At 42.3% G+C, this 26,760-nt stretch overlaps 1 protein-coding gene across 1 annotated transcript in view; it reads left to right on the top strand.

Moving 5' to 3' along the window:
* The window catches only part of FBN1 (fibrillin 1), a 200,171-nt gene that overhangs the window by 74,504 nt on the left and 98,907 nt on the right, over positions 1-26,760 (top strand). Inside the window, exons 6-13 of the mRNA XM_063142808.1 lie at positions 1,895-2,092; positions 5,259-5,384; positions 10,397-10,522; positions 16,319-16,477; positions 19,112-19,258; positions 21,227-21,379; positions 22,627-22,746; positions 25,344-25,469. Of these exons, the coding sequence (XP_062998878.1) occupies positions 1,895-2,092; positions 5,259-5,384; positions 10,397-10,522; positions 16,319-16,477; positions 19,112-19,258; positions 21,227-21,379; positions 22,627-22,746; positions 25,344-25,469 (1,155 nt within the window). The remainder of the gene's footprint in view (positions 1-1,894; positions 2,093-5,258; positions 5,385-10,396; positions 10,523-16,318; positions 16,478-19,111; positions 19,259-21,226; positions 21,380-22,626; positions 22,747-25,343; positions 25,470-26,760) is intronic.

Raw genomic sequence — 26,760 nt, 5'->3', positions numbered from 1 at the left:
GTAGCAGGAGGGAGGGGGCTCTCAGCTGGAGCTGGACCCAGGCACGGTGGAGAGGTGCCTGGCTGCTGCTTCCTCCCTCACTGGTGGCCTCTGCAGAGACAGTTGGTAGCAGGAGGGAGGGGGCTCTCAGCTGGGGCTGGACCCAGGCACGGTGGAGAGGTGCCTGGCTGCTGCTTCCTCCCTCACTGGTGGCCTCTGCAGAGACAGTTGGTAGCAGGAGGGAGGGGGCTCTCAGCAGGAGCTGGACCCAGGCACTGTGGAGAGGTGCCTGGCTGCTGCTTCCTCCCTCACTGATGGCCTCTGCAGAGACAGTTGGTAGCAGGAGGGAGGGGGCTCTCAGCTGGAGCAGGACCCAGGCACTGTGGAGAGGTGCCAGGCTGCTGCTTCCTCCCTCACTAAACACGCAATCCTAAACACGCCTAATAGGGCAGGAGTGAGAAGAAGGTAGATCAGGATCTGCCCTGTAGATTAGCAAAGATTTCTGATCCCCAATCGTTTAACAATAGCAATAACGGAAAAGTTCTCCCACACACTAAATCAGGTTGCTGATAAAATGCTAGGGGAAAACCAGGGATGGAATTTTCTCTGAAAGCACTTGTGAGATTGATCACAAATTTCTGGAGTGACCATGTGCTCAAAGACACCTTGTTAATTTATTCTTAGAGTATGTCTGTCTCTTAAGCCACTGTTTTGTGTCTAGTTTGTGAACTATAGAGGTTTATTCAAAAGAAAAGTAAATCCTGCAAGCCTGAAATCTGCCCAGCCCTGTATTAGGGTGTTAAGTCCCATTCGACACAGTGGCACTTACATTCTGAATAAACTGATATAGAATTGCATTATACATTGGCAATCATTTAAAGCTTTAGTGAATTAATCAGTGGAGGGCAATTTTAACCTGCACACTTGATTTTAAGGTGGTAGTGGTTCAGGCTTTAGTGACCAGAGTATCAAAAGCATATCTCCTTCAACATGGACCTTCTTGGACGCTGAGGTCATCTTTGGAGGTGCTCCTGCCTAAAGAAACTAGATGGGGTGACTATAAGAGAGAGGGACTTCTGGACAGCTGGGTTTTGCCCTGTATAATGTGTGAAAAGGCTCTAAACATTTGAAGAAAGAACATTCATTCTTTGTAATGGAATGCAGGTTTCCCCACTGAATTAAGAAAACCCTACATAAGAAGGTGACAAAGGCTTTTATTTGAAAAAAAAGAGGGGGGAGGCTCTGGTGTGTGTGTGTGTAGACATAGTTGGCAGTACCACTGTTGCCTTGTTGCCGTGGGAGAACGGAACAAAATATAAGTGAATATTTTATTAATGTCCCAGTTTAATTTTGTCTCTCGGATAAATAGTTTGACCCACCATAAACAAATCAAAGCAGATGTGTTCCACATGCCCTCCTGTTTAGCTAAAGACAATCCCTTGCCCACAGTTAAGTGGGTATACTTTGTGTCTGTGTATTACTTAAAATAGCCCTTAATGAACTTTGTTCTAAGCTACAGCCCTTGGGGCCCACTTAAATTCAGTGGTGGGGAAAATAATAACCGTATTCTCTTATGAATATATAAGTATTGTGCTCTAGGAAAGAATAAACGTTAGGCTAAGAATGTTATACAGAGAATGCTTTGGCAAACCTGGAGTTCTGCTGCGTTGCACCTGAGAATATATTTAATGTTCTGGTCAGGTTCAGGTTTGTATTTAGAGGGCCTTCATAATATGAGGCCCTAAGGTTTAGAGGGCTTGTTCCTAAATCCAGCAGTGAAAAGGATGCTTGCATCTGTGTACCTGGGTGAGGTTAAGTAGACGGCGGTGTAATCTTTCAAGTTCTTACATTGGGGCTTTGAGTTATGTGCATGGCTCTTATTTAATACTGATGAGGTTTTCTTGCTGTGATCCAGATTACAGGACAGGACCATGCTTCACATTAGTAACCAACCAGATGTGCCAGGGACAGCTCAGCGGGATAGTCTGCACAAAAACCCTCTGCTGTGCGACCGTCGGGAGAGCGTGGGGCCACCCCTGCGAAATGTGTCCAGCTCAGCCTCATCCTTGTCGTCGGGGCTTCATCCCAAACATACGAACAGGAGCCTGTCAAGGTATGGTGCAGCGGAAGCTGCTGAAATCTAATCACAATCGAGTTGTCTTTGCTGTCCAAAGTTACGATTCAGTATTGTCCAAAGGAAGATACGGAAGGGAGCGTCAGAGCTTGTACGCGATTTATTTAGTGCCTGATTCTCTTGTAATGGTGTTTAGAAGACTTTTCTATGAAAGCAGCTGGGATTTCACTGCCAAAAAGATCCTTTTCTATACTGAGAGGCTATTGCGCTAAGAAGCAATGAGTGTACATGCAAAAAAAACCCCTGATTTTGGTAATTCCACAGATGTTCTGGCTCAGTTTGCACATAATGACAATCTATGTTTTCTTTTTTAAAAACCCTGGGTTGTTGTGAATGAGTGAGCATGCTAGTTTACTCTGATCGAGCACTCCCACTTGGTTTCTTCAAGTTGTGGCTGTGGCTAAACAAACCAGCAACACTCCGTCCTTGTGTTGTTTAGCATGACATCTGAACCCAGAACACTGGCTTGTCTCCCTCTCAACAAGCCAGAGCTGAAACCCATGTTTTAACCCAAGGTCCTGAGTTCAGATGCCAGGCTGAAGGACTCAGGGATGGAGTGTCTCTGGATTATTTAGCCACTTCTACTGGCAGGAGAAGCCAAATGGGAGTGATCAAGCACTGTGAACTAGCATGCTTGCTCGAACCGGGCCTCTGTGTTTTATTTTAACATTTGAAATCTATGCCGTGTTGATACTTCTCTTAAGAGAACTTCCTGACACCTTGAGACAACCCTTGGGTTGTGCTGTTTAAAACAGCTTGCTGCATATTTTATGCAATACAGTAATTTAAATGCATCTACATTTGATTTTGAATCTTAATACCCGCCAAGATGTTGCTTACTTTATTCCTGAGCATGCCTTGCCCTTACGCTGCTTTTGGCTTTTATTCTAATATATCCAGCTGTATAAATTCTTTTATTGTCTGGATGTCTGACAGGAAACAGGAGAAAGTTAACAGGGGCAGCAGCTATGCACTAAATTGGTGTGTATTATATATTCCCAGGACTGAATCTCTGAGAGGATTTGTTTTAGGCCTTTCTCTAAAATTTTGTCTAATGAGCTACAGTATTATGTGGGTCTAAAGAAGATAAAGATTATAAATCTAATGCTATTTTGGTTAATTTAAAAACTCCCACGGTGAACTCAAGGCATTCCATTGTTGTTGAAATTTTGGATATGGTTTAGCAAAAACCAAGCCCTTTCTTATGTATTTAAACAGCTGTGGTGGCTCTATAAACTACAGAAACTACTTGTATACAATTTGTGTGGTCACATTCTAATCTTTCAGTGCAGTAAACTAGCACAAACCCCTGACTAAACTTGGTGAAGTCTAGTATTTTGAGAACGTTGCCCGATCAAATATTCTATGTATATCAACAAGTTGGCCACATCCCATAGTTTATAGACCCAAGTGGTTGTATTTCAGTCATCCAGTCTCAAAAGACTGAGAGGAGCCATCCCTGCAGAGTTTTTCTGCAAAGCTTGATAGCCTGTCATATTTAACTATACTTTTATTTCCTCTTGAGAACTTATATCCACTGAGGTTAAAAATGTTCAGGACAGAAGAAAGCTAAACAAAATGTGTGCTTGTTTATTATGGGTTCTCTAATGCAGCCTTACCCAACTTTATGCCTTGCAGATGTGTCAAACACCCATTATCACAGCCATTGGTCATGATGACTGGGGATTATGGGAGTTGTAGCCCAACTCATTTGGGGGATGCCAGTTGGGGAAGCCTGCTCTAATGTAAGAACGGGCACATCAAATACCCAAGCAAAGTCTTGCAATGAGTGAAGAATCCATATTCTGTTTCTTCTCTATGTCATAGGAACATGAGCAGAGGTCACACCAAAGGTCCATCTAGTCCACCATCAAGTTTCCCATAGTGGCTAGTCTGATGTTTCCAGGAAACCCATAAGCCTCCCATATTGTTCCTGCAACTGGTGTTCCATGGACATACTCCTAAACCTGGAAGTCCTATAGAATCATAGAATAGTTGGAAGGGGCCTATAAGGCCATCGAATACAACTTAAAGCATAGCTATAGAATCATAGGTATGATTCTATAGGTATGCTTTAAGGTGGATTCCGGTTTAACTATAATTTCTTTCCCCTACAAATTTGCCTAATCTGCCTTTGAAACCATCTAGGATAGTGACAATCGTCCCACCTTATGGCAGTGAATTCCTTAAATTAATAATTACATGTGTGAAGTCCTTTCTTTTAGCTGTCCTGTATCAACTGCCAATCTACTTCATTATATGACCCTGAGTGCTAATGTCATGGGAGAGGTATGCATAATTCTGTAAACCTCTATCATTCCCTCCACCATTATCTTTTTTAAAAAATTGAAAACACTTGTGTTCAGAAAAAAGTATATAGTTTTTTAAACTAAAAGTCTTATTCCCCCCCCCTGCAATATATGCTTTAACTTTCTTTGTAAGAATGTTGCAACAATCACTTGATCACTTTTGTTGACTTTTTCTGCACCTTTTGATTGTGATCTCTGCATATTCATATGGTTGGGTTTCCCTGTAATCCACATGGTAGTGACACATCAGGAGTGGATTAGGCCCCAAATTTATATTCCTTGTTGGGAAATTGGTCATTCAGCATTCATAGTTGGATGGCACTAGGTGTGTATTTTGTCATTTAAACTCAGGTACCTTTAATATCAGAGTACAACATGTAAAGTGAATTGGCTCTATAGTTAAAGTGGTCATTGGGTTTTATTTTCCTAAGCAAGCCATGTGGAATAAAATTCTCCATAGGATGCTGATCAAAGGGTCTGGATTGCTCAAGTTTACCCCCATATACTTTGTACCCTATATGCTTTGATATTTATTTATTTATTTATTTATTTATTAGATTTTTATACTGCCCAATAGCCGAAGCTCTCTGGGCGGTTCACATAGAATAAATCTAAATGTAATAATGGACAAAGTCTGTTTGTATGTGCTTTTCTAACAGAAAATATTTAGGAGACTGCACTAAATTATCATTTTTTACAATTTAATTACTAAATAAATGAGGATTTCTTCAGGCAAGCACAATATGATGTTGCAACAGCAAGATTGTTTTTAATTTTTATGTGGACAAATTGTTAACTGCTCTTTGTGTATTTTTTTAATGTTTTTTGCATGATAGATGTGGATGAGTGCCAAGCTATCCCTGGGATCTGTCAAGGGGGAAATTGCATTAATACCGTTGGATCTTTTGAGTGCAAATGCCCAGCTGGACACAAGTTTAATGAAGTGACACAAAAATGTGACGGTAAGTCCTTTCAGAACCTTCATATGGAAAAAAAGAAGAAGAAAACTTCACATTTGATGTGAACTATGTTTCAAAAATCTGCACAATTTTTCAATTCTTTCTTCTTCAGAGAAGCATGGAATTATTAATTTATTAGCAGCATTTAAATATTCTGCTTCTCTGTACCTAAAATGGAGAATTCCTAGCTGTATTCCTAGCTTTCTGTGACACTTAAGTATTTGTGTTTCATCTTTACCCAGGTTACTTTTAATACTGGGTTAGTACATCCAGATGAATTGAAAGGTAACAATGTTTGCAATAGCCATGATTGCATGGGACTTGAAACCAGGAATTCTGACTTATTAAACCACAGTTTCCACAGATTATGTGCTGGTGCATGAAGGCCATTCACTCCCATATTGTTTCTCCTGCTCATGTGAACAGGTAAACAAACCAGACATTGATAATTTAGTACCTAGAATTATGAATTGTGCCCAAACAGGCAAGAATCTATAAGCCAGCTTTAAACCAGGGTTTGTTGTTGGTTATGAATCCTGGCTTGTTTAGATTCACTAAAGCATAATATCCGGTTCTGACATAATGCTAAGCTAATGATGCCTGGATTGCTTGCATGCTTGTGTGAACAGCAAAGCAGGACCAATTGGCTTGCACCGGGACACAGAATTCTTAGCTTAAAGTGATTTGTGAACACAGGCAATATTTTATTTCAGAACTGGATGAAAGGATGGCAAAGAGACAAGCTATGCTGGAACATATTTTGCACCCCCATAGCTCTTCTGCATCACTAATACATAAATTAAGCTCACACAAATGGTGCTTTCCCATCCCCCACTCCTCTCTGCTCCACATGTATGCATATGCACATTCACAGGCAACATTTCTCTGATGCCAATCCATCCCTTTCTCTGAAGTGGTTAGTTACTGCCCATAGAACTCATCTTACTTCTCTACCTCAATAAAATAACATCTGGCAGGGACTCTACTTTAGTAAAGTATAAACCCTCTTAAGGTTGTATTATTGCACGGTTTGTTCTGAATGTAAGGGTGGTTTAAGACTCTGCAAACTGAGTGCAGAGAAAATCAAAAAGCTAGCTAAAATAATAATCTTTGTACAACAACTACTGTGTCATTTTTATTTTGTCTTATGTAAACCAATTTGCAAAGAATTTGCTCCAGACAATTACAGTTTTCATGCTGTCTGCCAATGCAGTTGGCAAAAGGGCAACCAAATCACTGGAAGTGTTTTTTTTCTAGTGGACAATTCAGTGGCAGCTCAATTCAGATACCAGTTAAATCCTATTATATGGAATTAATGCGACTTATTCCTATTGACTTAAATCTAGATCCAATCATTTAATGGGTTTGTGGAAGGGGCTAAACTTGGATCTCCCTTAAAGCATTCATGCTTGCAAAACCGAAGTCCCATACATCACAAACTGAGCAAACAGCACTGCAGCTATATTTAAGTTCTCATAGGCTGAATAATATAGGGAACAACCAACTACGTTAGAGAGGCACACTCTGTACCGGAGCTTCAATTGGAATGAATGGATGTTCTGTTTGAAAACTCTTACTAGGTCGTTGGCATGTTGTGACAACAATGAAGAGTCATTCATTCAGTAAGGCAAGTTATACCTTTCTCGGCTAGTACTCCATTCATAATTTATTTAGCAGATAGAAGTGTAGTTTGAGAAGATGTTGATCATACTTTAGCAGCTTCTTAAAAGCATGTTGATCATAAAGAAGCTTGAAGAGTGTGAAATTTTATAGCCCAAGGAAATGCATTCTGCAGCCAACAAGTCCTGCTTTATGCCCTGAGCAGCAAGTGTTGTGGAGTTTAGAATATCAACACACCTGTAGAGCATGGAACGGATTGTATTATGAGCCCATCAAGGACACATGACCTATATTTTTCATTTAAATGTATAACTTTTACTTTTAATGCAAAGCAACGGGTGGGCTAGAAAGTAAATAAATAAACTAGCTATCAGTTCAGTATATTCTCCAGTGCTGAACAGCTGCCTGTTCAAGACTGCATCATTTCATTGGAATCCTATGTCCTTTCATTGATAGCAGCTCAGTGACGCTGTGATCCTGAGGAGCAGGAAAAAGTTCCCATTTAATATTCCACATATAACACACACACACAAATTACAGAATAAAAGCATTACCCAACCCAACAGACCAATCATGCCAAAGGCCATCATTGCCTGCTGGTGGAAGGACAGCAGAGAGGGAACCAAATCCCTCAACAAGAAGTTTCATAACCTTTGAGCAGCCACCAAGAAGCCCTGAATTACCCTAGATGTGTGGGTTTCAAGCTTTCTGTTTTCAGGTTACGCCTTCTGCATTGACTGCATTTACGTGTAACGCTAAGCCATGGTTTATGTTAACCATGTTTTGTTGGTTTAGCAAATGAGCAAACAAACTGTTATTTTCCACGTTTCTGATTTGTTTCCCTTCAGTCCATTTTGCCAGCCTTTAGAGTAGTTGCATTTTTAGGCTGCTCTTGCTCGGTGCCTTTGTTACTGGTGGACGGCAGCGCAAACAAGCCCATCCTTGGTAAAAGGGGGGGGGGCGATGAAGTCTACAAGGCCCATTTTCTGACTCTTTCCAGTTTTAGCTAGCTTAAGGGAGCTCTTACAAAAGATAAAGGGGCTGGGTTGGGCACCATCTGCCCCACCCCTCTATAATTTGAGTTTTGTGCAATGCAGCAGAAGGCACAGCCTGGCGCCATTTTGAACAAGGCGTTCATTTTCTCCTCCTATTGGCTGTGTCTCTTAAAGAATTTGTTGCTCCTTTGGTGGACTTTTTCTGGAGTTTTCCTTTCTGTTCACCAGTATTATATTTCTTGGTTGACAGCCACTGGTGACCTGAAAACCATAAGTTGTAGACTCCTGGTCTTGGTAGTCTGTTACAGTCGTGATGATAAGGAGTCTTAGGGCATAGCTAGAAGGGGCGATATCCCAGGGATCACCCTGGGATCGTCCCTGTGCGTTCACATGATGCACAGGGAATCCTGGGAGCAGGGAGGGATGATCCCTCCCTTTCCCTTGGATATCACCCTGCCCTTTAGTCGTGTTTTTTCTGCAGTCTTGGGATGATCCCGAGACCGCGGTAAGTGTGCCCAACATCGCGGTTTGTCCCGGCTCCTCGCAGTTACTCGTGAGGAGCCGGGAACCATACATGGGGTGCAGAGCTCCTTAAGGGCTCTGCCCATCGGGTGGAGGGTGGGGAGAGCGGGAAAATTGCTTTTAAATTAAAAAAAACACTTATAATTTGCGCACGAGTGCTCCTGCACTCTTCTCCTTTAAGAAAAAACAAACAATGGCAGACGCAACATCCTGTTTCTCTGAGGACATCGTGCGCTATGTGTAAACAGAGGGGGGACGATCTCACGATAACAATATTGCGAGATCCTCACCCCTCTGTCGTGCTAGACCCGTAGGTCTAGCTGAGGCCTAAGTTCATCAATGGAAATGTGGAAGAGGTCAGGTGGGACTTAGTTCTGCAAAGATGATGCCAAAAACCATTTGCTGCTTTCTTCTTGAGTGCAGCGCTGGGTGACCCTGGGGTCCTGGGTACAGATCATCACTTTTAGGTGTCCCCAAAACGTCAGCGGCAATAATAGGAATGAAATAGTAGCAATTGGAATGTTTGGTGCAACTTGAGTCTTGATTAATGGCAGGGCAATGGGGTTGGAAAGGTAGTTGCAAATGGATTAGGTTCAAGTATTTTCTGACTCAAGTTCCCCACTGTTTATCCTCAAATTGGTATTGCCTCTGTTTACAGAGGGTCTGACCTTATTGAAAGTAAAATCTCCAGGCTTCATTTTACGGCTAAGCCTAACCCAAACAGCATTTCACTGTTTATATTGGTGTTGACATTAATATAAATACCATTGTCATCATTTTAAGTACTCTAGTTTCATTGATGTAATGGCAAATATGGCTGATGACTTTCCAGACGTTAGCAACATGAGACAAAAAGTAAGCCCATTAAAAACGTTATGTGCTTTGATTATCGTGAGACTGAAGTCTAGTTTGTATAGTATTTGCAGCACCGTAGGCACTGCCATGTTGTGGCTGCTCTCTCATTTGGGGATTTATCCCTAGAAAAATAGAATTGAGCCTCAGCATGTATTTGAAAAGACTACCTTCTAATCTGGAAACCCTGGGTTGGATCCAATTATAGTCATTCTTAGAGCAGACCTATTAAAACCAATGTGATCTAAGTTAGTTCCGACTAACTTTTCTCATCGATTTCAATGGATCTACTGTAGGCATGGCATTGATGTGATTATAGGCATTAAGAGTCATTAATATTAGGGATGTGCTCCGCTTCTAATCGGACCGGCAAATTAGAAGCGGAGCGGGGGGCTTCGCCTGCCCTTAAGGCGGAGGCGAAGAGGATTGGGGGGCCGGCGGAGCGTGGCGAAGAGGATCGAGGTGAAGGCAGATCCTTCGCCTTGATCCGGAGCTCCGCCGGAAAGATAAGTGGGGTTTACCAGGCCCTGCCGCTGTCACTGTCGCCCATGCGGCGACAGCGGCAGGGCCCGGTAAACCCCCCCTCTCCCTTACCTGCCTCCATCCGCAGTCCGTCGGCTTCTTCAATTGAGCCCGCGGTTCAACCAGGAAGTCTAGGCCGCACGGCCCGGACTTCCTGGTTGAACCGCGGGCTCAATTGAAGAAGCCGACGGACCGCGGACGGAGGCAGGTAAGGCCCCTCTCCCCCTTGGTCCCTTACCGGGCTCTGCCGCCGTCGCCGCACGGGCGGCGACGGCGGCAGGGTCTGGTAACCCCCCCCCCCGCCCTCCTCTCCCGGCCTTACCTGGCGCCACTCCCCTCCACTGCGGAGCTCCGCCGCGAAGAGGAGCGGAGTATGGGCAGAGCAGCACAGAGCGGAGCGGGGGGGTCCGTGCACACCCCTAATTAATATAACCTAAACAATGCTGGTATTTTGATATTACCATGCTAATATGCTCTAACCATCCTCTTTCTTTTAAACCATAGATATTGATGAGTGCAATACCATCCCTGGAATCTGTGATGGGGGAGAATGTTCCAACACAGTTAGCAGTTACTTTTGCAAATGCCCTTCTGGATTTTACACGGCCCCAGATGGCTCCAGGTGCATAGGTGAGTAAGGAATTGCAAATGTAAACATGGTAGATGTGGAAGTGCCATGAATACATCTATGGAAAGCGTTACATGGAACAAAGCTCCTTTGAACTCAAATGAATCCAAAGAGAGATCTGTAATGTGGACAATCACATTAGATAATGGTCTTGAGGACTAGAAATGTGTTGTTGTTGTTGTTTTAAATGAAAGCTTAGAATCTCAGAATGCAGAATTCTGAGGATGCATTATTATTATTATTTTCTGTGTACCTAAGTGCCTTCTTGATGGGAGCGTCCTCAAAATGTTCATATGGAACGTCCCCTCCCCATGTTTACAGACAAGATTTTCTCATTGATTTTCTTCCATGCTTCCTTCCTGCATCCCTCCCCACAATTGCATGTAGAATTGGCAGGCCCTGATTATTTAAAGGTGGGAGCCCCCTTGAACCTGGGTTTTGAACTTGTGCTTCAGACGAATGTGATCTCAAAGTCTCTTCCCAGTCCCATCTGTAACCAAAGGGGGGGAAGTAATGTCTTAAATAGCCCCAAAGAACTACCAATTAAACAACTTCCACCATCTCCAGCCACCATGTGTTAAGAGATGATGGGAGTTGTAGGCAACATCAGGACCTATGATGAACAAGGCTGCGTTCTAATTTCAATGTATTTAGTATGTGACCTATTCATTATCCAAAATATGCATACAATATTTTAGTATCGCCCTACAATAAGCATAAAGGTAACAACACACTGCAATGTGTGTTCTGCCCATTTGTTCCTGAAAGATAGCACACTGGGATTCAAAAGTGTGTTGCATTTAAAAACCAATGGCAATGACATATAAAATCTGCATGTACTGTAGTTCAGCATCCTACAAGAATAAGGGTGCATAGCCCTGTGTTGTTTTTTGGCTGCCATTCATTGGGGCATTCTAACAGATGTGTTATGAAAAATAAAGAAAAATGTTTTCAGGGGTGAAGAAGGCAGGAAGTAATAACCACTCCCTTTAGTAAAAAGTCGGGCTTATAACAATCCTTCTCTTGTGACTTCATGTCTTTCTTTTGTTAAGTCTGGAAAGTTTCTCTCTGTGTGTCTGTTTGAAATGTGATATGTGCACAGTCCCAAATCCAAACTCTGCATATCAGTCCATATCAAAAGGGTTCATTCGAGGGGAAAATGCAGAGCAAAACCGACATGGAATTAGAACCAATCTTGTAAAAAATTTACTTTTTCCTTAGAAATCTGGAATGAATTTACTTCAGGAGGTGATTCATTTTGGATTTTTTTTAAAAAAAAATCCGTCAAGGGCTGCTTTCAGCATCTTATGTAGTTTAGAAATCAATGAGAGTATGTTACAAGGTAATACATTTTCCTTGCTAATTATCCAGTTTAATGGGTATGTGCAAACTTCCCTGACCCATAGACCTGCCCCATTTTTATGAGTGCCCCTTGGGTTGTATCTTGGTGACTGCATACCCCTTCCTCTTCATGTTTTGGAAGCCAACAAGACAGCACACCTTTTAAGAACATAAGTGCCATTCTGATTCAGACCAAGGGTCCATCTAGTCCAGCACTCTGTTCACGCCATGGCCAACCAGCTGTCAGCCAGAGACCAACAAAGCAGGACACGGTGCAACAGCACCCTCCCACCCATGCTCCCCAGCGACTGGTGCACACAGGCTTACTGCCTCTGATACTGGTGGTAGCAAGTAGCCATCAGGGCTAGGGTTTCCCCCCACAAAGTATTCATTGAAGTTTCCTTTAAACTAAGCTTTGGACCCATGTGGTCTTTCTCCCCGATTCTGTCTGGCTTTTCCTTCCATACCCAAGATGTGGATGAGCTGTAGTTAGAGGCAGCCAACCTGTACCAGCAACCCAAATGGTTGCTTAGATCACCCAGTGAAGCAGGGCATGATCAAAAAGGTGATCCCAGAATCCTTTATATCATTGCGGAAAACTTTGTGCACAACTTTTTCTTTGACATTGGGAAGTGGCCATAGCTCAAGTGATAGAGCACTGCATGTCCCAAGTTCAGGAATTCTAGGTAAGGCTAGGAAAGATTCATATCTAAAACCCTGGAGAGCAATCAATAGCCAATCAAAGTAGACAGTGCTGAACTAGATGAACCAATGGTCCGACACATTATAAGGCAGCTTCACGGTTTAGCTTCGGGTGCCGAAATGTCCTGGTCAAGGTCCAGCTGTACGATCAAAGCAATTTCATTTTAATTGCACACTCTGCCACAGGATCTCTTACAGATTTCAAACTTGGTTTCATTTCTCCCTACATGTTGAGACAGAAGTATTTTAGTTCAACGATTGGGTGTAAGTGATGACAAGGAACAGTGAAAATTGTATTCCAGGCCCTAAGCCATTCTTAAATTTCAGCATCATTTTCAAGACAAAATGTGCTAAATGCAAAACACGGCTAATTATCTACAGATAGTTTGGATCTGTAGGCTGCACGTTTGCAATAGCAGAATAATGCTAGCCAAAACCTGTGGAACTGGGCAAAATATCTAGTCTGGAATTAGTTACGGCACGTTAGTCCTGGAACTAGGGCCATTTTTCACAAGGCAGGACTTTTGCATTTTCTCCGACTAATTCAGCTGTAAAGCTCTTGTTGGCTAGGATGCATGTTTCATTTAAAAATGACTGTTTTCCCTTCTTGTTCCACATCGACAACATTCGCAGCTGATCTGCTCCCTTTAAAATGTCTTCTTAGCTTCATATATTGGGGGTGGGGGAAGCAACTGTCCTTGCATAAACTGTGATGGGCAGAACAGCTTTTAAGGAAGCCGAAGATGGCATGATTGCGGCATCATTGCTTTTGACAAACTACTATTGGCTGGTCAAACAGGTTTGATGGGCTTTGGAATTATTACAAAACTATGTGGAACAAAGGTGACGGTGGAATAGATGTGTGTAGCTAAGTAAGTCGGGCTCTGATCTGTGCCTTGATAGGAAACCACAGAGGAACCTTATGTATGGAGTTCCGTCATGGAAGAAAGATGGGATATAAACGTGTGTGTATATGTGTATACATGTATAACTACATTACAGGCAATGGCCTGGCTTGCACACAATGGTAGCCTAGGGTTTTTTAAACCTGACAAGCCAGAGTTCTGGGTTCAGATGTAATGCTAACCAAGCCAAGGATGGAGTGTCCCTTGTTTGTTGAGCTACTCCTGCTCATGGTAACCCAAGATATATTTTTTTAAACCTCAGTTCCCTTTGCATGAGAACCAACCCAATATTGCCAATTTTATACCACCTTCAATTCTGTATCCTCTGCCATGTGGCTAGTCTAGCGGACCACCTCCTTGTTTGACCCTGTGACAGACTTTAGGATCTGTCAGTTCTGGTGCTCCCCCACCCTCCGACAAATACTGAGTTCCCAAGGAGGGGGAGAAGGGGGAAGATGATCTCTGAGCCTGGACCTCCTGTTCGATAAGTTCCTGGGAAGAGTCCTCCTTGACTCATAGAAAGACTTGGAGAATTTCCTCCCCCAGCTTTCTGCCTTGGCTGGTCTTCTTCCATCTCTGAGTCTGATTCGGGAACAACACTAGGGAGACTGATCCTGATCCTGACAACCTATTACTTTTGGCTGTTGCAGATGGGTGAGAATTCCATTTGGGTTTATATATATTTATATCTATATCAATCTATATATGAGACCATACCAAAATTTGCACATTTATTATATGGCATGGAATGAACTTGTCATTTAAATTAAATTGAATGCATGAGAAAGCAAAACTGATAAATTCATCCATCACTACCTGTCTCCTCTAATATGAACCTGTCCACTCATTATACTAAGATCTGATGGAGAGGCTCTTTTTTGCATCCCGTCAGTAACTGGCAATCTTGGAGGAGTATTCTCAGTCGCCACACGTAGGTTATGGAACTCCTTTTCTAGAGAGACTCATCTTTCCCCCTCTCTGATGGTCCTTTGCGATCTTGCGGAGACATGCCTCATTCACAGGCTTTGGGCCATCTGAACTGATACTTGGCTGATCCTCAGGGGAATGCATTTTATGTCTGTTTTACCCGCTGAACTTTTTCCTCATTAACGTTTAATTATTGATAAAATGTTAATGTTTTAAGAATTATATATAAGGTACCTTGAGAGGTTTTTAAAGGAATGTTTTAATAAATATTATATACTATTATGTATTTATATTTTTAAAGCTGAACTGAGCACCCATAGCTCATGGTAGATTACTCGATTTCAGACCCAGAGGTTCATGTTCAAGACTTGACATTTTTTATGAAACTGTTTAACTGGGAAGTAGCCTGCCAATAGAGTGGCTACATCTGCGATTCTTTCTTCGTACAATTCGACAGTGACCTTTCCCTTTCTTTGCAAACAAACAGGCTTGTTTTATTATCCTGCGTCAGATCACACCATCGCTTGTTGTGTTAAGCTTGACTTGAAAAGATCCATTGTGAAATAATTACTCAGAAGTTTAGATTGTTTCGGGAGTTTTCAGAAGGGTCTTATTTTTCTCTTTCCCCCCATCCATCTGCCTTCAAGATAGATTCTTTGCTGAATGCCTCTGATTTTGTGTGAGATTTTTTTAGGTACATTATGTTCTCCATACAGTGCATGCCACTGCATTTTAGATATGCAGCCATGCCATCTCTGTAAACAATTTTGATGGCACCGATTGATTGTATTGTATTGATTGTATTGTTCCTACTTGCCCTGCAGCCTGTATCATTTCAGTCATTACCTCTGCAGGGGAAGCCAGAATTGATGGAAAAACTAAGTCAGTGCCTGGTGAATGGAGCCCAAATGCAAGAGCCTTGTTGCTATACATCCTCCTTCGGCTTTAGGGAAAAACTGAAAACCGCATCATCTGATGCTGCATTTCAGTGGCTTATTCTAGGGAGAGAAGAATCTGTCTTGTTTCCAAACTCTGTCAATTTTTACATTTTTAGCCATAATTCTGTTCCATTTCCTCATTAACCTATGAATGAAAAAAACACTTCCAAAATAAGTACTTAAATAGTATGTTAAGATGTATTTTAATGTGTATTTTGATATGTTTAAACTGCCCCTAGAGAAGTATGGAATCTGGGGTATAGTTAATTTCCAATCTACACCTGAGTCCAAGAGGTGCAGATCAGGTAATTTTGGATAGGAATGTGCAAAGATTGAATTTGTCAAGCTTTCCAATCCCCCCCCCCCACATATTCATATAAATAGCCTTGCAACTTTTCTTCTCCAAGATCTCCCATCCCAAAGTGTCATTGTATTTGTAGGTATGAGATAGTTTACAGCTTTGAATAATACTGGCCCAACAGTCCCAGCCCGAGATTTTGCTGCCTGAAAAAATGCCTCTCCCCTGCTAGATGCTAGGGCCAACTTTAAAAAGTCTTGCTGTTCCATTCAGAAACAAATTCCTGCTTTCATCTATTTTCCACCCCCAGGCTTGGAGGCTAAAGGAGAAGAGAGCAGACTCATCCCACACCCTTTAAACCCAAATTTATTGGGGGACAGATGAGGGGACTCAGTACTGCAAACCGAGAACTACCAAGATGGTATAATAACTCCCTCATGGTATGATAAGTAAGAGAGTCAGAGGAGTGGAGAGAGTGAGAGAGGTCAGGGAAGAAAGATAGAGTGGAGAAGTTACAGTCATATATAATAAGTATAATTATATAATTTATATGAAATGTTGAACATTTAGCAATCTACTGACTTTAACTGGTACATTTACTGTTGAAAGAGATGTATGTGCAAAGAGCAATTAAAACACTGTTCTTGCAAGGGTTGAATGATGTGTCCATTTCTTCCCTTGTGACAGATGTACGTCCTGGATACTGCTTTTCTTCTCTCACCAATGGCCGTTGTGGCAACCAGCTCCAGCAGGTGTTAACCAAAACACAGTGTTGTTGCGACTCTGGACGATGCTGGTCTCCTGGAGCAACAAGCGCCCCAGAAATGTGTCCCATTCGTGCTACTGGTATGGAACCAATCATATGCCAATAGGAAAACATTAAGAGTATAAGTGTACTCATTTTTCCACTGCAAACTCTGTTGAAATCTTATGGGAAAACAGATAACACTTTAACAACTGCATATATATTTAGAGCTAAGACTTGCTCACTGGGTTGAGGAAATATCCGTGCCCCCCTCCCCCATTCAGAGATACTATTATGTATCTCCCATATGTCATGTAATTTGGCTCTAAGTTTGTTTTATTTGTTTGTTTATTCAATGTTCATTTCATATTCCCATTTGAACGGGATTCCCAAGCAACTCACAATATATGAAACAAAAACACAGCCATATCTACAATTTACCATATCTTTGATGGGCTTGTTCTTGCGGGAAGGGACACAGTTATGCCCACACCTGAAGAAAGAGACAAGGCATGAGTATTGGATAACTAGGCCCACACCTCATTAAGTTTTTATGAGAGATTTGCAGTAGCGTCACAGTAATGTCACAGTGTGGGAGCTGGCTGAGGTGGGAGCCAGCAGCCAGACTTCTCCCCACTAAAGCCAGTTAGCTACAGGAGCCTAATCTTGCTCCAACTCATGGGCAGTACAATACCTGCCTTCAATCTGGCTAGCCATACCTTCAGGGACTGAGGGAGACCCCTTCAAGTCATCCCCACCCCACCCAGGCCTCACATCTTTAGGTGTATGACCTGGACAAGACTCAAAGGGGATCCCGTCCCACAACCTAGAGGGGATGGCCTAAGTAATCTCCAGTCGCCATAAAAGATATGCAGAGTGCTCCCAATTAGCTCATGCTGTACCTCTTTCCCCATGCTACACTGCCAGTATAGCCAACTTATTCAACAATGCCACCCATGGCGATATTCCATACTAGTGTAAAGCCCATGGTGCCATTGGCGCTAATCTGAGGGCGAAACATACTGTTCCTTGACTCCTGCTGTGTTAGTCTTCCAGAAGCTGTATGGAAGTTATTTTCCTTCAGTGCAACTGAAGTTTTTTGGCTCTCGCTTCCTCACACCTGTCGCCACTGAACAACCTTCGCTTCTACCCCTCAGGTCTCAAGCCCACCTCCTTTCCTCTTCCTCCACATTTTAAACATGGCTTTTCCTCCTCCACCACCTCAGAGTGCTCACCGCTGCCTCCACCACCATTCTGCTGCCAATATGGCTGCTACAAGAATGGGCTCGACTCGTGAAGCCCATGGCCCGCCCTCCGTCCCCACCTTTGTGTTTGTCTCCCTGTGTGGTGCATGGCTACCTGGGAGCTGTAGTTTCCTGACTGCCTCATACTCCTGGCCAGGGCGTGGAAACATACTGTTGGGCTATTAAAGCTCGAGCATTGAACTTCTTTGAACTTTCAAAATTTTCTGCACATCTACACTGTTCAAGCTTCAAGATAAAACAAAAATGAGCACAAAACACTACCTTATTCTTATTTAGATCCCACTACAGGTGCGCTACAGAGTAGGCTAAAAAACCCACCCTGCTGCTCAAGATCAATCAGATCCACAAATTAAAAAAACATCTTACCCAGCCCCAAAGCAACCAGTCTTACTTATGCTGATGCCTGAAGTACGGGATCATGGGCAGCACAATGAGGAATAAGTAAAGACACCAAGGAAGAGGAGGCACATGTTTAAATAAAACCTTAAGCTTCACCCTCCTAGTCAGTGTGCCAATGCTAAGTGCATCTGCACATCTCTTCCTATCCTGCCTCTCTACAGGCACTCCCTGTGCCTCTTCAGGTCATGGGAGAGAAGAAGAAAGCATGCATGCTTGGGGAAACAGGAGTTAGAAGCAAAAGGTAACTCCACGCCACCTGGCTCCATAGTAACAGCGGGAGTTAAGCCCATGTAGGCACAAACTTAGGGATTGCTTTACTTAGACTACTTAATAGAGTAGGTTTCTGTTCACCACTCTGCCGCGAAGATCATCTTCTTGGCTCGCCGCTCTGACCATGTTACTCCACTTCTGAAATCTCTTCATTGGCTTCCAATTCACTTCAGAATCCAATTTAAACTTCTCCTGTTGACCTTCAAAGCTTTTCACGGTCTAGCTCCTTCCTATCTCTCCTCTCTCATCTCACACTATTGCCCCGCTCGTGCTCTTCGCTCCTCTGATGCCATGTTTCTCTCCTGCCCACGGGTCTCTACTTCCCTTGCTTGGCTTCGTCCATTTTCTTCTGCTGCCCCTTATGCCTGGAACGCTCTTCCAGAACATTTGAGAACTACAAGTTCAACCGCAGCTTTTAAAGCTCAGCTAAAAACTTTTCTTTTTCCTAAAGCTTTTAAAACTTGATTTTGTTCTGACTTTATACTGTTAGTTTTACCCTACCCAGTGCCTGTTTACTCTACCCTGTGCCTGTTTGCATTCTCTTCCCCTCCTTATTGTTCTACTATGATTTTATTAGATTGTAAGCCTAAGCGGCAGGGTCTTGCTATTTACTGTTTTACTCTGTACAGCACCATGTACATTGATGGTGCTATATAAATAAATAAATAATAATAATAATAATTAATAGAGTGCATTAATAGCTCTGCTTAATCATTATTGTAAGTCCCAAACTGTCCTATAAAGTCTGGTTAATATAATGAGAAATCACGTTCCATCTGGTCACATTGTATTTTCTTTCAGAGGAGTTCCGCAAATTATGCATATTCGGCAGTCTGTTGCCAGCGAGACCAGATACTCCTGGCATTCCTCCGATCTTCCCACCTGACAGATTTCCTCAACCAATACAACCAATAGACCCTCTGCCACCTCACAGACCACCAGGACCAGGTAAAAAAGAAATAGTTTTTTTTCCTCCCTGTATTGTCCTATGTTTAATCCTAGCTTTAAAAAGTGAATTTAGTTGATTTCTGTTGCTGATTTCCTAGTCCTTTACAACTGAGTGCAGGGCAGGAAAAATCCCGGGTACCTGGTCACCCAAATTTCATTTGTGGCACATAATATTTCTTTATAAGATTGTAAAAATATAAGAACAGCCATGCTGGATTAGACCAAGGGTCCATCTAATCCATTATTCTGTTCACACACTGGACAACCAGCTGTCAACGGGAGACCCACAACCAAAACATGAGTACAGCAGCACCATCCTGCCCATGTTCCCCTGCAACTAGTGTACGTAGGCGTATTGCCTATTTATATTTGCTTTCCTCTTGTGCCTGCACTGGGCTGGTCCCTAAAACATTAATGCATGCTCCTCAAATTTGATGCTGGTACTTAGGAATTTCAAATATTTTTTAGTATCCGCTTTGCCTCATATAATCTTCTACTTCTGTGAGAAGCCATGACTGGGCCAAGGTAAAAGCTTTGATGTAACAAATGTAGCTCAGGGGCCATGTGTTTATGGAATTTGCAGCAAGTTCCATGTGTTGCACACCTCTGCACTAGATGATGGCATAGCAAATCACCTTAGCTCCAGATGTGGTGTGTTGCACACAAATCCTTCACAATGAGGTGACAGTGAGAACTCAACTAGTAGTGAAAAGAGTAGCTGTATGAATTGGCTAGAACAGAAACAAGTCTGCAATAACACTGTGCTGGATTAGCCAAATATAATTGTGATAGCTGATAAATACAGTCTTTAATTAAAAAGGCTATACTTGGTACTATACTTTGATAACAGTTACCTCCTCCCCACTCGCCCAATAACCTGTGTTAGTCTTTCTTTATTGGAAACACCTTCAGCAAAATCACTTGGGAGGAAGAGAGGGTTTAAGGCTCCTAGAACTTTCACCACCTCACTGTGGAGCTATAAATAGCCCACTACTGGGCAATTAGTTGCTGCTGGCAGGGTCAACCCCACAAAAGGAGGTTGTCGCCGGGGTGACACCAGCTTTTGATTTGTTAAATGATGTATCCTGGAGTTGTCTCTAAGGCCTTAGCTAGACCTACCTGATAGTCCATGATGGGAAGGGAAGATCTCACACGATTAACGTGAGATCTTCCCTTCATTGACACATGAGGTGCAACGACCTCAGGAAGAGAGGCATTGCACCCACCATTTTTTATTTTTAAAGGAAGAGGAGTGCACGAACATTCATTCGTGCGTTAAAGGTAGTTGCTTTTTTTAAAAAAATAATTTCATTTCCCTGCTACCCCCCACCCTACCCTTGATGGACGCAGCACTCAAGGGTAGTGCTCGGCTCCCGGCTCTGCGGTAATGGGCCACACATTCCGCGGTCTTGGGCTCAGCCCAAGATCGCGGAAAAAGCGGGCCCAAAGTGCAGGGCTCTCTCCTGGGGCAAGGGAGGGATCATCCCTTCCTGATCTCAGGATCCCCTGTGTGTCGTGTGGACACACAGGGACGAACCTGGGGTTCGCCCTGTGATAAAGCCTGGTCTAGCTAAGGCCTAAGTGAGAGTTGGAGAACCTCAGGAGTGAAAATATCAAGACTTACCACTCCTGAGTGGGTTAGTTTGTACCTCAGGGTGAGAGGTGGATCAGTGTGAGTGTTGTGTAGTTTTTTACCATCCATTTCTTTTAGTTGGTGCCATAGGGTAGCTGTGGATGAGTGAGTTAGAACTTAATGTTTTTATTTGTAGACAGTTCTTGATAGTGTTTCATTGAAAACTCATATGATTTTGCTGATTTTAATACTTAGCTTTGTAGATGCTTCATATTTTATTTTAATTGTTGTTTTAATGAATGTTGTATACCTCCCTGTAATTTGATGAGGAAGAGGGGTATATAAATATTTTAAATAAGTAAATAATGAATACATAAAGTGTATTTTGATTCCAGATATTGTATCAGTTAATGTCACTCGACCACAGGACAACATCTGCCAGCTATATCAAAATCTTTGCCTTAATGGACGCTGTGTCCCAACTCCTGGAAGTTATCGCTGTGAATGTAGGAAAGGATTTGAACTGGACCTTAGAGGGGAATGCATCGGTATGTGATTGTTCTTTTTTCTCTTACCATTTTTTTTAAAAAAACCACATCTTGCTGAAGAACCTTTTCCCTTGCATAGAATAAAATGTTTATCCTTACTATTTTATTTCTTTAAAAACTCTGTTGGCTAGTTTCAACTCTTTAAAATTATAAATACTAGCAAAACTCCCTCATTTCATTACAACAATGATTCTGCAATGTTAGGGACTTCTCCGTTTCTCCTCACGTCCCCCCAAAACAAAGTAGTGCATAACCCCTGACATTCCCCGCCTCTTAACAAAACAGAATAAAAATTAATTGTGAAAAAGAAAAACAAAGAAACATTACATACATAGGAATATCATAATTTCCCCCCATCAGATATACCATTAAAAAAAAGTGTGTGTGTGTGTGGGGGGGGAGAGAATTATGCATAGCAGACCAAATATCCATGTACTTATCCAGTCGCAAATGATGTCTATATAACACCCTTTCAAATGTTAAGTCCATTGCATTATGGGAGGTGATCAATTATCCTTCCAACATGATAGTATAAGTCTTTTAGCTGTCATAAGGACTCTGATAATCTATTTGTGTTGACCCTGTGTTAACTTCCAAGGAGCTGGTAGATAGTTTAGGACGACATGCACATCGTTCCATATTAAAGATTGTTTCAGTACTAAGTTTATCTTTATTATAACCTCCTCCTAAAAGGGGGCAACTATTGGGCATTGCCAAAACATATGAATGAAAGAAGCATTAGGTGCATTGCATCTCCAGCAATTACGCAAGTTAGACAAAGCCTTATTAAAAAACCCTTACATAACAAGACTCTTGTCCATTTCAGTCTCCTGTTATATGGAGCTATGAAGTATTTGAAAATACCTCGCTCAGAAATTGATTGATCCTATTCTGTTGTAGATTAGTTATTTTTCTGAAGACAATGTTCAGGCAGGTTGCATAAAAGAAAAGAGTCTTCTTGGGGCATTATTTGGAGGTCAGTCTTGATCAGGTTTAATTCACCTAGGGGGAGGGTGGGGAACAGTAGCATACATTCCAGATATATGGGATTTTCCAAAAGGAGTGATGCCTAGCATAGAATTTCGTTTATGGGAAGGAAAGTTCTTAAAGTCTGAGTATTCAATGACACCGTTTATTTATTTACTGTGAGAGAGTCTTTGGCATATGTAAAACAAACTACTGAAAGAAACATCCAGGCCTGATTGCTTGCCAAGCAAAAGCCTACTAAAAATACTCTTATCTTTCAGATGTTGATGAGTGTGAGAGGAATCCCTGTATTGGTGGGGAGTGTGTAAACACACAAGGATCTTACATATGCCAGTGCCGTCCTGGATATCAAAGTACCTTGATGAGGACAGAATGCCGAGGTAGAGTGCCGTTCTGTGTAAATGCTCAAAGTATCATAGACATATCAAGGTTGGGAAATATTTGCTATTTTGTTGATGAAATTATCTGATAACTTTTCTTAATTTTCATTTAGATGTACTTTTCAACTATACAGTTCCGAAAGTGGCATGCAACAATATTAAAACTCCAATAATATTGAGAATAAAACAATAATAATAAAATATGTAAAGCTGGCAAGAGGTACTTATTGCTTGCATCCTGCTTTGGGCTTATTTTATAATGAAAAGTGTGTAAGAAATGTTTTAATAAATTAAAAGGCATGGCAAAAGAAAGGACAATGATGCAGTTCATCTTGGAAGAGAGCTCTGCAAAGTGGAAGCTACCACCAAAAAGGCCCCACTTCTGTGAGATGACAAACTTGCCTCGCCTGGTAGTGAGACCTTCATATGGCCTCATTGCTAGATCTCAGTTTTTGGTGCAGAAGTTTTCATATAGGAGAACACGTTCTCTCAAATTATCTACACCCAGGATGGGGAACTTCCCAGGATGAGATCTTCCATATGTTGTTAGAGGTTTCATATAGATGTGAAAAGGCATGGAGGATAAAATAGAATCCTGTGAGAGCCCATAGCGTAACTGCCAAGGAGTCAAACAGTAATCTCCCATCACCACCTTCTGGAGTTTGCCTGTATAACTGGAGCAGAACCATTACAAAACAGTACCCTGCCACTCCTTATTCCTACAGGTGTTCCATGATGTGTAACCATTGAGAGAATCAGAAAGTCAATGAAGTCACACTCCCCCCCACCCTTTCTCCAGCAAAGATTGGCCATCAGGGTGACCAAAACAATCTCAATCCTGAAACATGGCTGAAAGCCAGCTTGAAATAACCCTAGAACATCCATTTTTGCCTGGAGATCCACAGGTGCCAGATCATCACCTATTCTACCTTCTTGGCTAGGACAAGAAGGTTAGAAACTGGTCTGTAATTGTTCAGTTCAAAAGGATCCAGGGAAGGAGGCCTTATCATAGTCTCCTTCAGTACAGATGGATTTTCCCCTCCTTTAACCCCCCAATATACCGTGCTTAAGCCATTTGGACACCCTGGGGATGTTCATGTCTTTGAGACAAAGGGCTGAGTATCTTCCTTAGCCCTGATCTCTTGTGCTATATATGAAAGAGCAAACCAATCCTGCATGGAAACTAGTGGATCATTTCATGCTGTATATGTGGGCCAGAGAATCAAGAGCAGCCACGCGGTAAAGTAAAGTCAGAATGGAACTATCATCTCCCTTTGACTTCATGTGTGAAGCTTGAAGATGTAATTAGGGGAATCGTATGTTTGGTTAAAACAATATTATAAAAAGGACATGCAGAGGGAAAGCACAGACCTAGAAAACTCGCCAGGATTAAGGAGCTCTGAAAGAGAAACAAAGAATTAAAAGACAAAGCCTAGAGAAAACAAGTCTAAGCAGAACTGGCTGCAAGCGAAGGAGAGGGGCTCAACAACATCATGCCCTTATGCCAAAAAGCCGGGAACGAAAACCATCAGCACAGGAGTCAGATGGTTTGTTGTATGAAAAGAACAGCCGCCGTACGAACTGTTTAAAAGTGGAATATTCAGAAGATGGGCCAAGAATATATGAATAACCACCTCAGATTTAATTGGAAGGGTCAGAAGAGGAAAGAACGGGATGGGACTTAAATTAGGCATCAGCTCCTGTCTTTACATATCTGGTTCCTACATCTTGCTTTCCATAAGGACTGTTTATGCATCGATTTGGCATCCCCCCTGCAATTAACTTTGTGTCCTCGGGCCTTTATGTGTGTATCTCTCTGCTCCACGTCATTTAGCTACTACTGATGGGGAAATGCTCAGCCCAGTGATGTCAGGGCACAAGTAAGTTGTACTATACATTACAGAAGCGGGGAAGAGTTCAGCATAGGGCAGCTGCTTGCAGTGGCCAGGTTCACATGGTTAGCAGGGAAAAGAAGCCACCATGGCTTTTTCCCCCCCACTTGCTGCTCATGTGCCCACCATTTGCCTAATTAACTGCAACGCAGCCTGGGTTATTGTGATTCTCAAACCCAGTGTGATGCAACACAGGGGTGGCTTCTAAACAGCACCACAACCCATGGCTTGTAGGGGTTTATGGACTGGTTTAGAAGCCACTCCACCACACACCGCACCAGGTTTGGATGACACAATAACCCACGTTGCATCACAGGTAATTAGGCAAATGGCGGGCGCACAGGCTTTACACAGAGGGGGGAAAGCCAAGGTAGGTTCATTTTCCCCACTGATCGTGTGAACACGGTCAGTGTGTCTTTCGTCCCTATGGTTGTTGGCCAGCAATTATTGTGGATGACGTCGTCTAAAGGATGCACGAAAAACCGTGAGTGGGCAGTAATGAGCATGCGATAAAATGCTCATCTGATGAAGCTCTTAAACACTTTAAAGCCCTCTTGATTCCAGTGGGGAAAATGTCAAGGTTGTGTTTAAATCTCTCCCGTGTAAACGAGAGAAAGAATTAAGGGCTTGGCTTTGGCTGGTTTACAAGCAATGGAATGATATCCGTGACTATTAGATTTACGCTTCCATTCTCTTTTCTTCTAGATATTGATGAATGCTTGCAGAATGGCCGGATATGCAGCAATGGGCGGTGCATAAACACAGATGGCAGTTTCCACTGCGTTTGCAATGCTGGTTTTCACGTGACCGCTGATGGGAAGAATTGTGAAGGTCAGGGTCGTCTAATCCCTTTTGGGTACTTTCTCTCCATCTGTGTATCTGCCTTTGTGTGAGTGTGCATGTGTGTCTGCTTCTTTATCTGATTGCTGGCCAAGAATGCAGCTTAATAATAAGATCTATGCAGTAGTCTTTCAAAACATTGTTCGCAATAGGGCCCCTATACCTTCTCTCCAGTACTAGGTGATATTTTTCAGACGTTTTCTCAACACAGAGGAGAAGGTAAAGAAGAGCTCCATCATTGTCTATCCCTTTTGTGAAACAGCAAGAGCAGGGCTCTTGGTTGCTCAGACCAATGAACAAAATGGATCTGGAAGCTTTTATACAGGTCAGGGAGCGTCACCTGATCTCCTCCGGCCTTTTGGTGTAAAGCAGTTTCCTTGTTGGAATGTCTCCCTGCCAACTCTTTCCTACAGCAATCTCCCTACTCTTCCCTCCTTTTGTCAGAGTTGTTTGGTGCCTCAGAGGCTAAATCACCACTTGACCTGCCTCAAGCCACCAGTTTAAGACCCCTCTGGGCTTGAACCGTGGCAATCACAAATACTCTTGATGGCAAGTAAACAATCTTGTGTGGCAATTTATGGAGTCCCATTATTAATGAGTGGCATGATGTTTGAAAGACAAATAGCACATCCATCTGTCCTATCGTGGATAGATTGTATCATGAGAATGGTTGTTCCTGACAGAGCTGTTTTAGTTGCATGCAACATCTTGAACTCATGGTTTTATTTTGTAATTAACTTGCCTGGTGGGTTCTTATTGCAACATATCCTGACTTTAAGGACTTGTCTCTCTTTCAGGAAATGTAAACATAATTTGTTGTATCCTTACCTCCTAGACCCTTAGCCTTTAAAAGAAAAAGAACATTACTTTTAGTGTATTTCCCAAGAGCCTTGGGAGGATTTCCAATGATCTGCTCATATGTTAAAAGGAATTTCAAGCAGTGGTCATAGAAACATTTTTTGGCAGAATATTATCTCAATGATTCAGCTTGAGGATTTAATGCCAACATTCCTATTTGGGATAGATGTACATTTTTAAAAAAATCATAAATTATTTTTGTCTGATTTAGAATGTAAGTGAAAAGAAAACACACCATGTCTAGAGGAATAATTTCAATTCAAGACAGCTTCAATATTAAGGACCCCGATTATAGTTTTAATGTCACTATGATCTAGCGATAAATGCTAAGTAGTAATTTTGTTAATCTTTAGGAGAGACAAATCCTTCAGGAATCCTTATTTCGTCTTCCTTTTGTGGGGGAATGGTTAAAAGTTCAGGCTGT

The sequence above is a fragment of the Elgaria multicarinata genome, chromosome 16 (genome assembly GCF_023053635.1).
Source record: "Elgaria multicarinata webbii isolate HBS135686 ecotype San Diego chromosome 16, rElgMul1.1.pri, whole genome shotgun sequence".
Lineage (NCBI taxonomy): Eukaryota > Metazoa > Chordata > Lepidosauria > Squamata > Anguidae > Elgaria > Elgaria multicarinata.
This window is presented reverse-complemented; position numbering and strand designations above follow the sequence as displayed.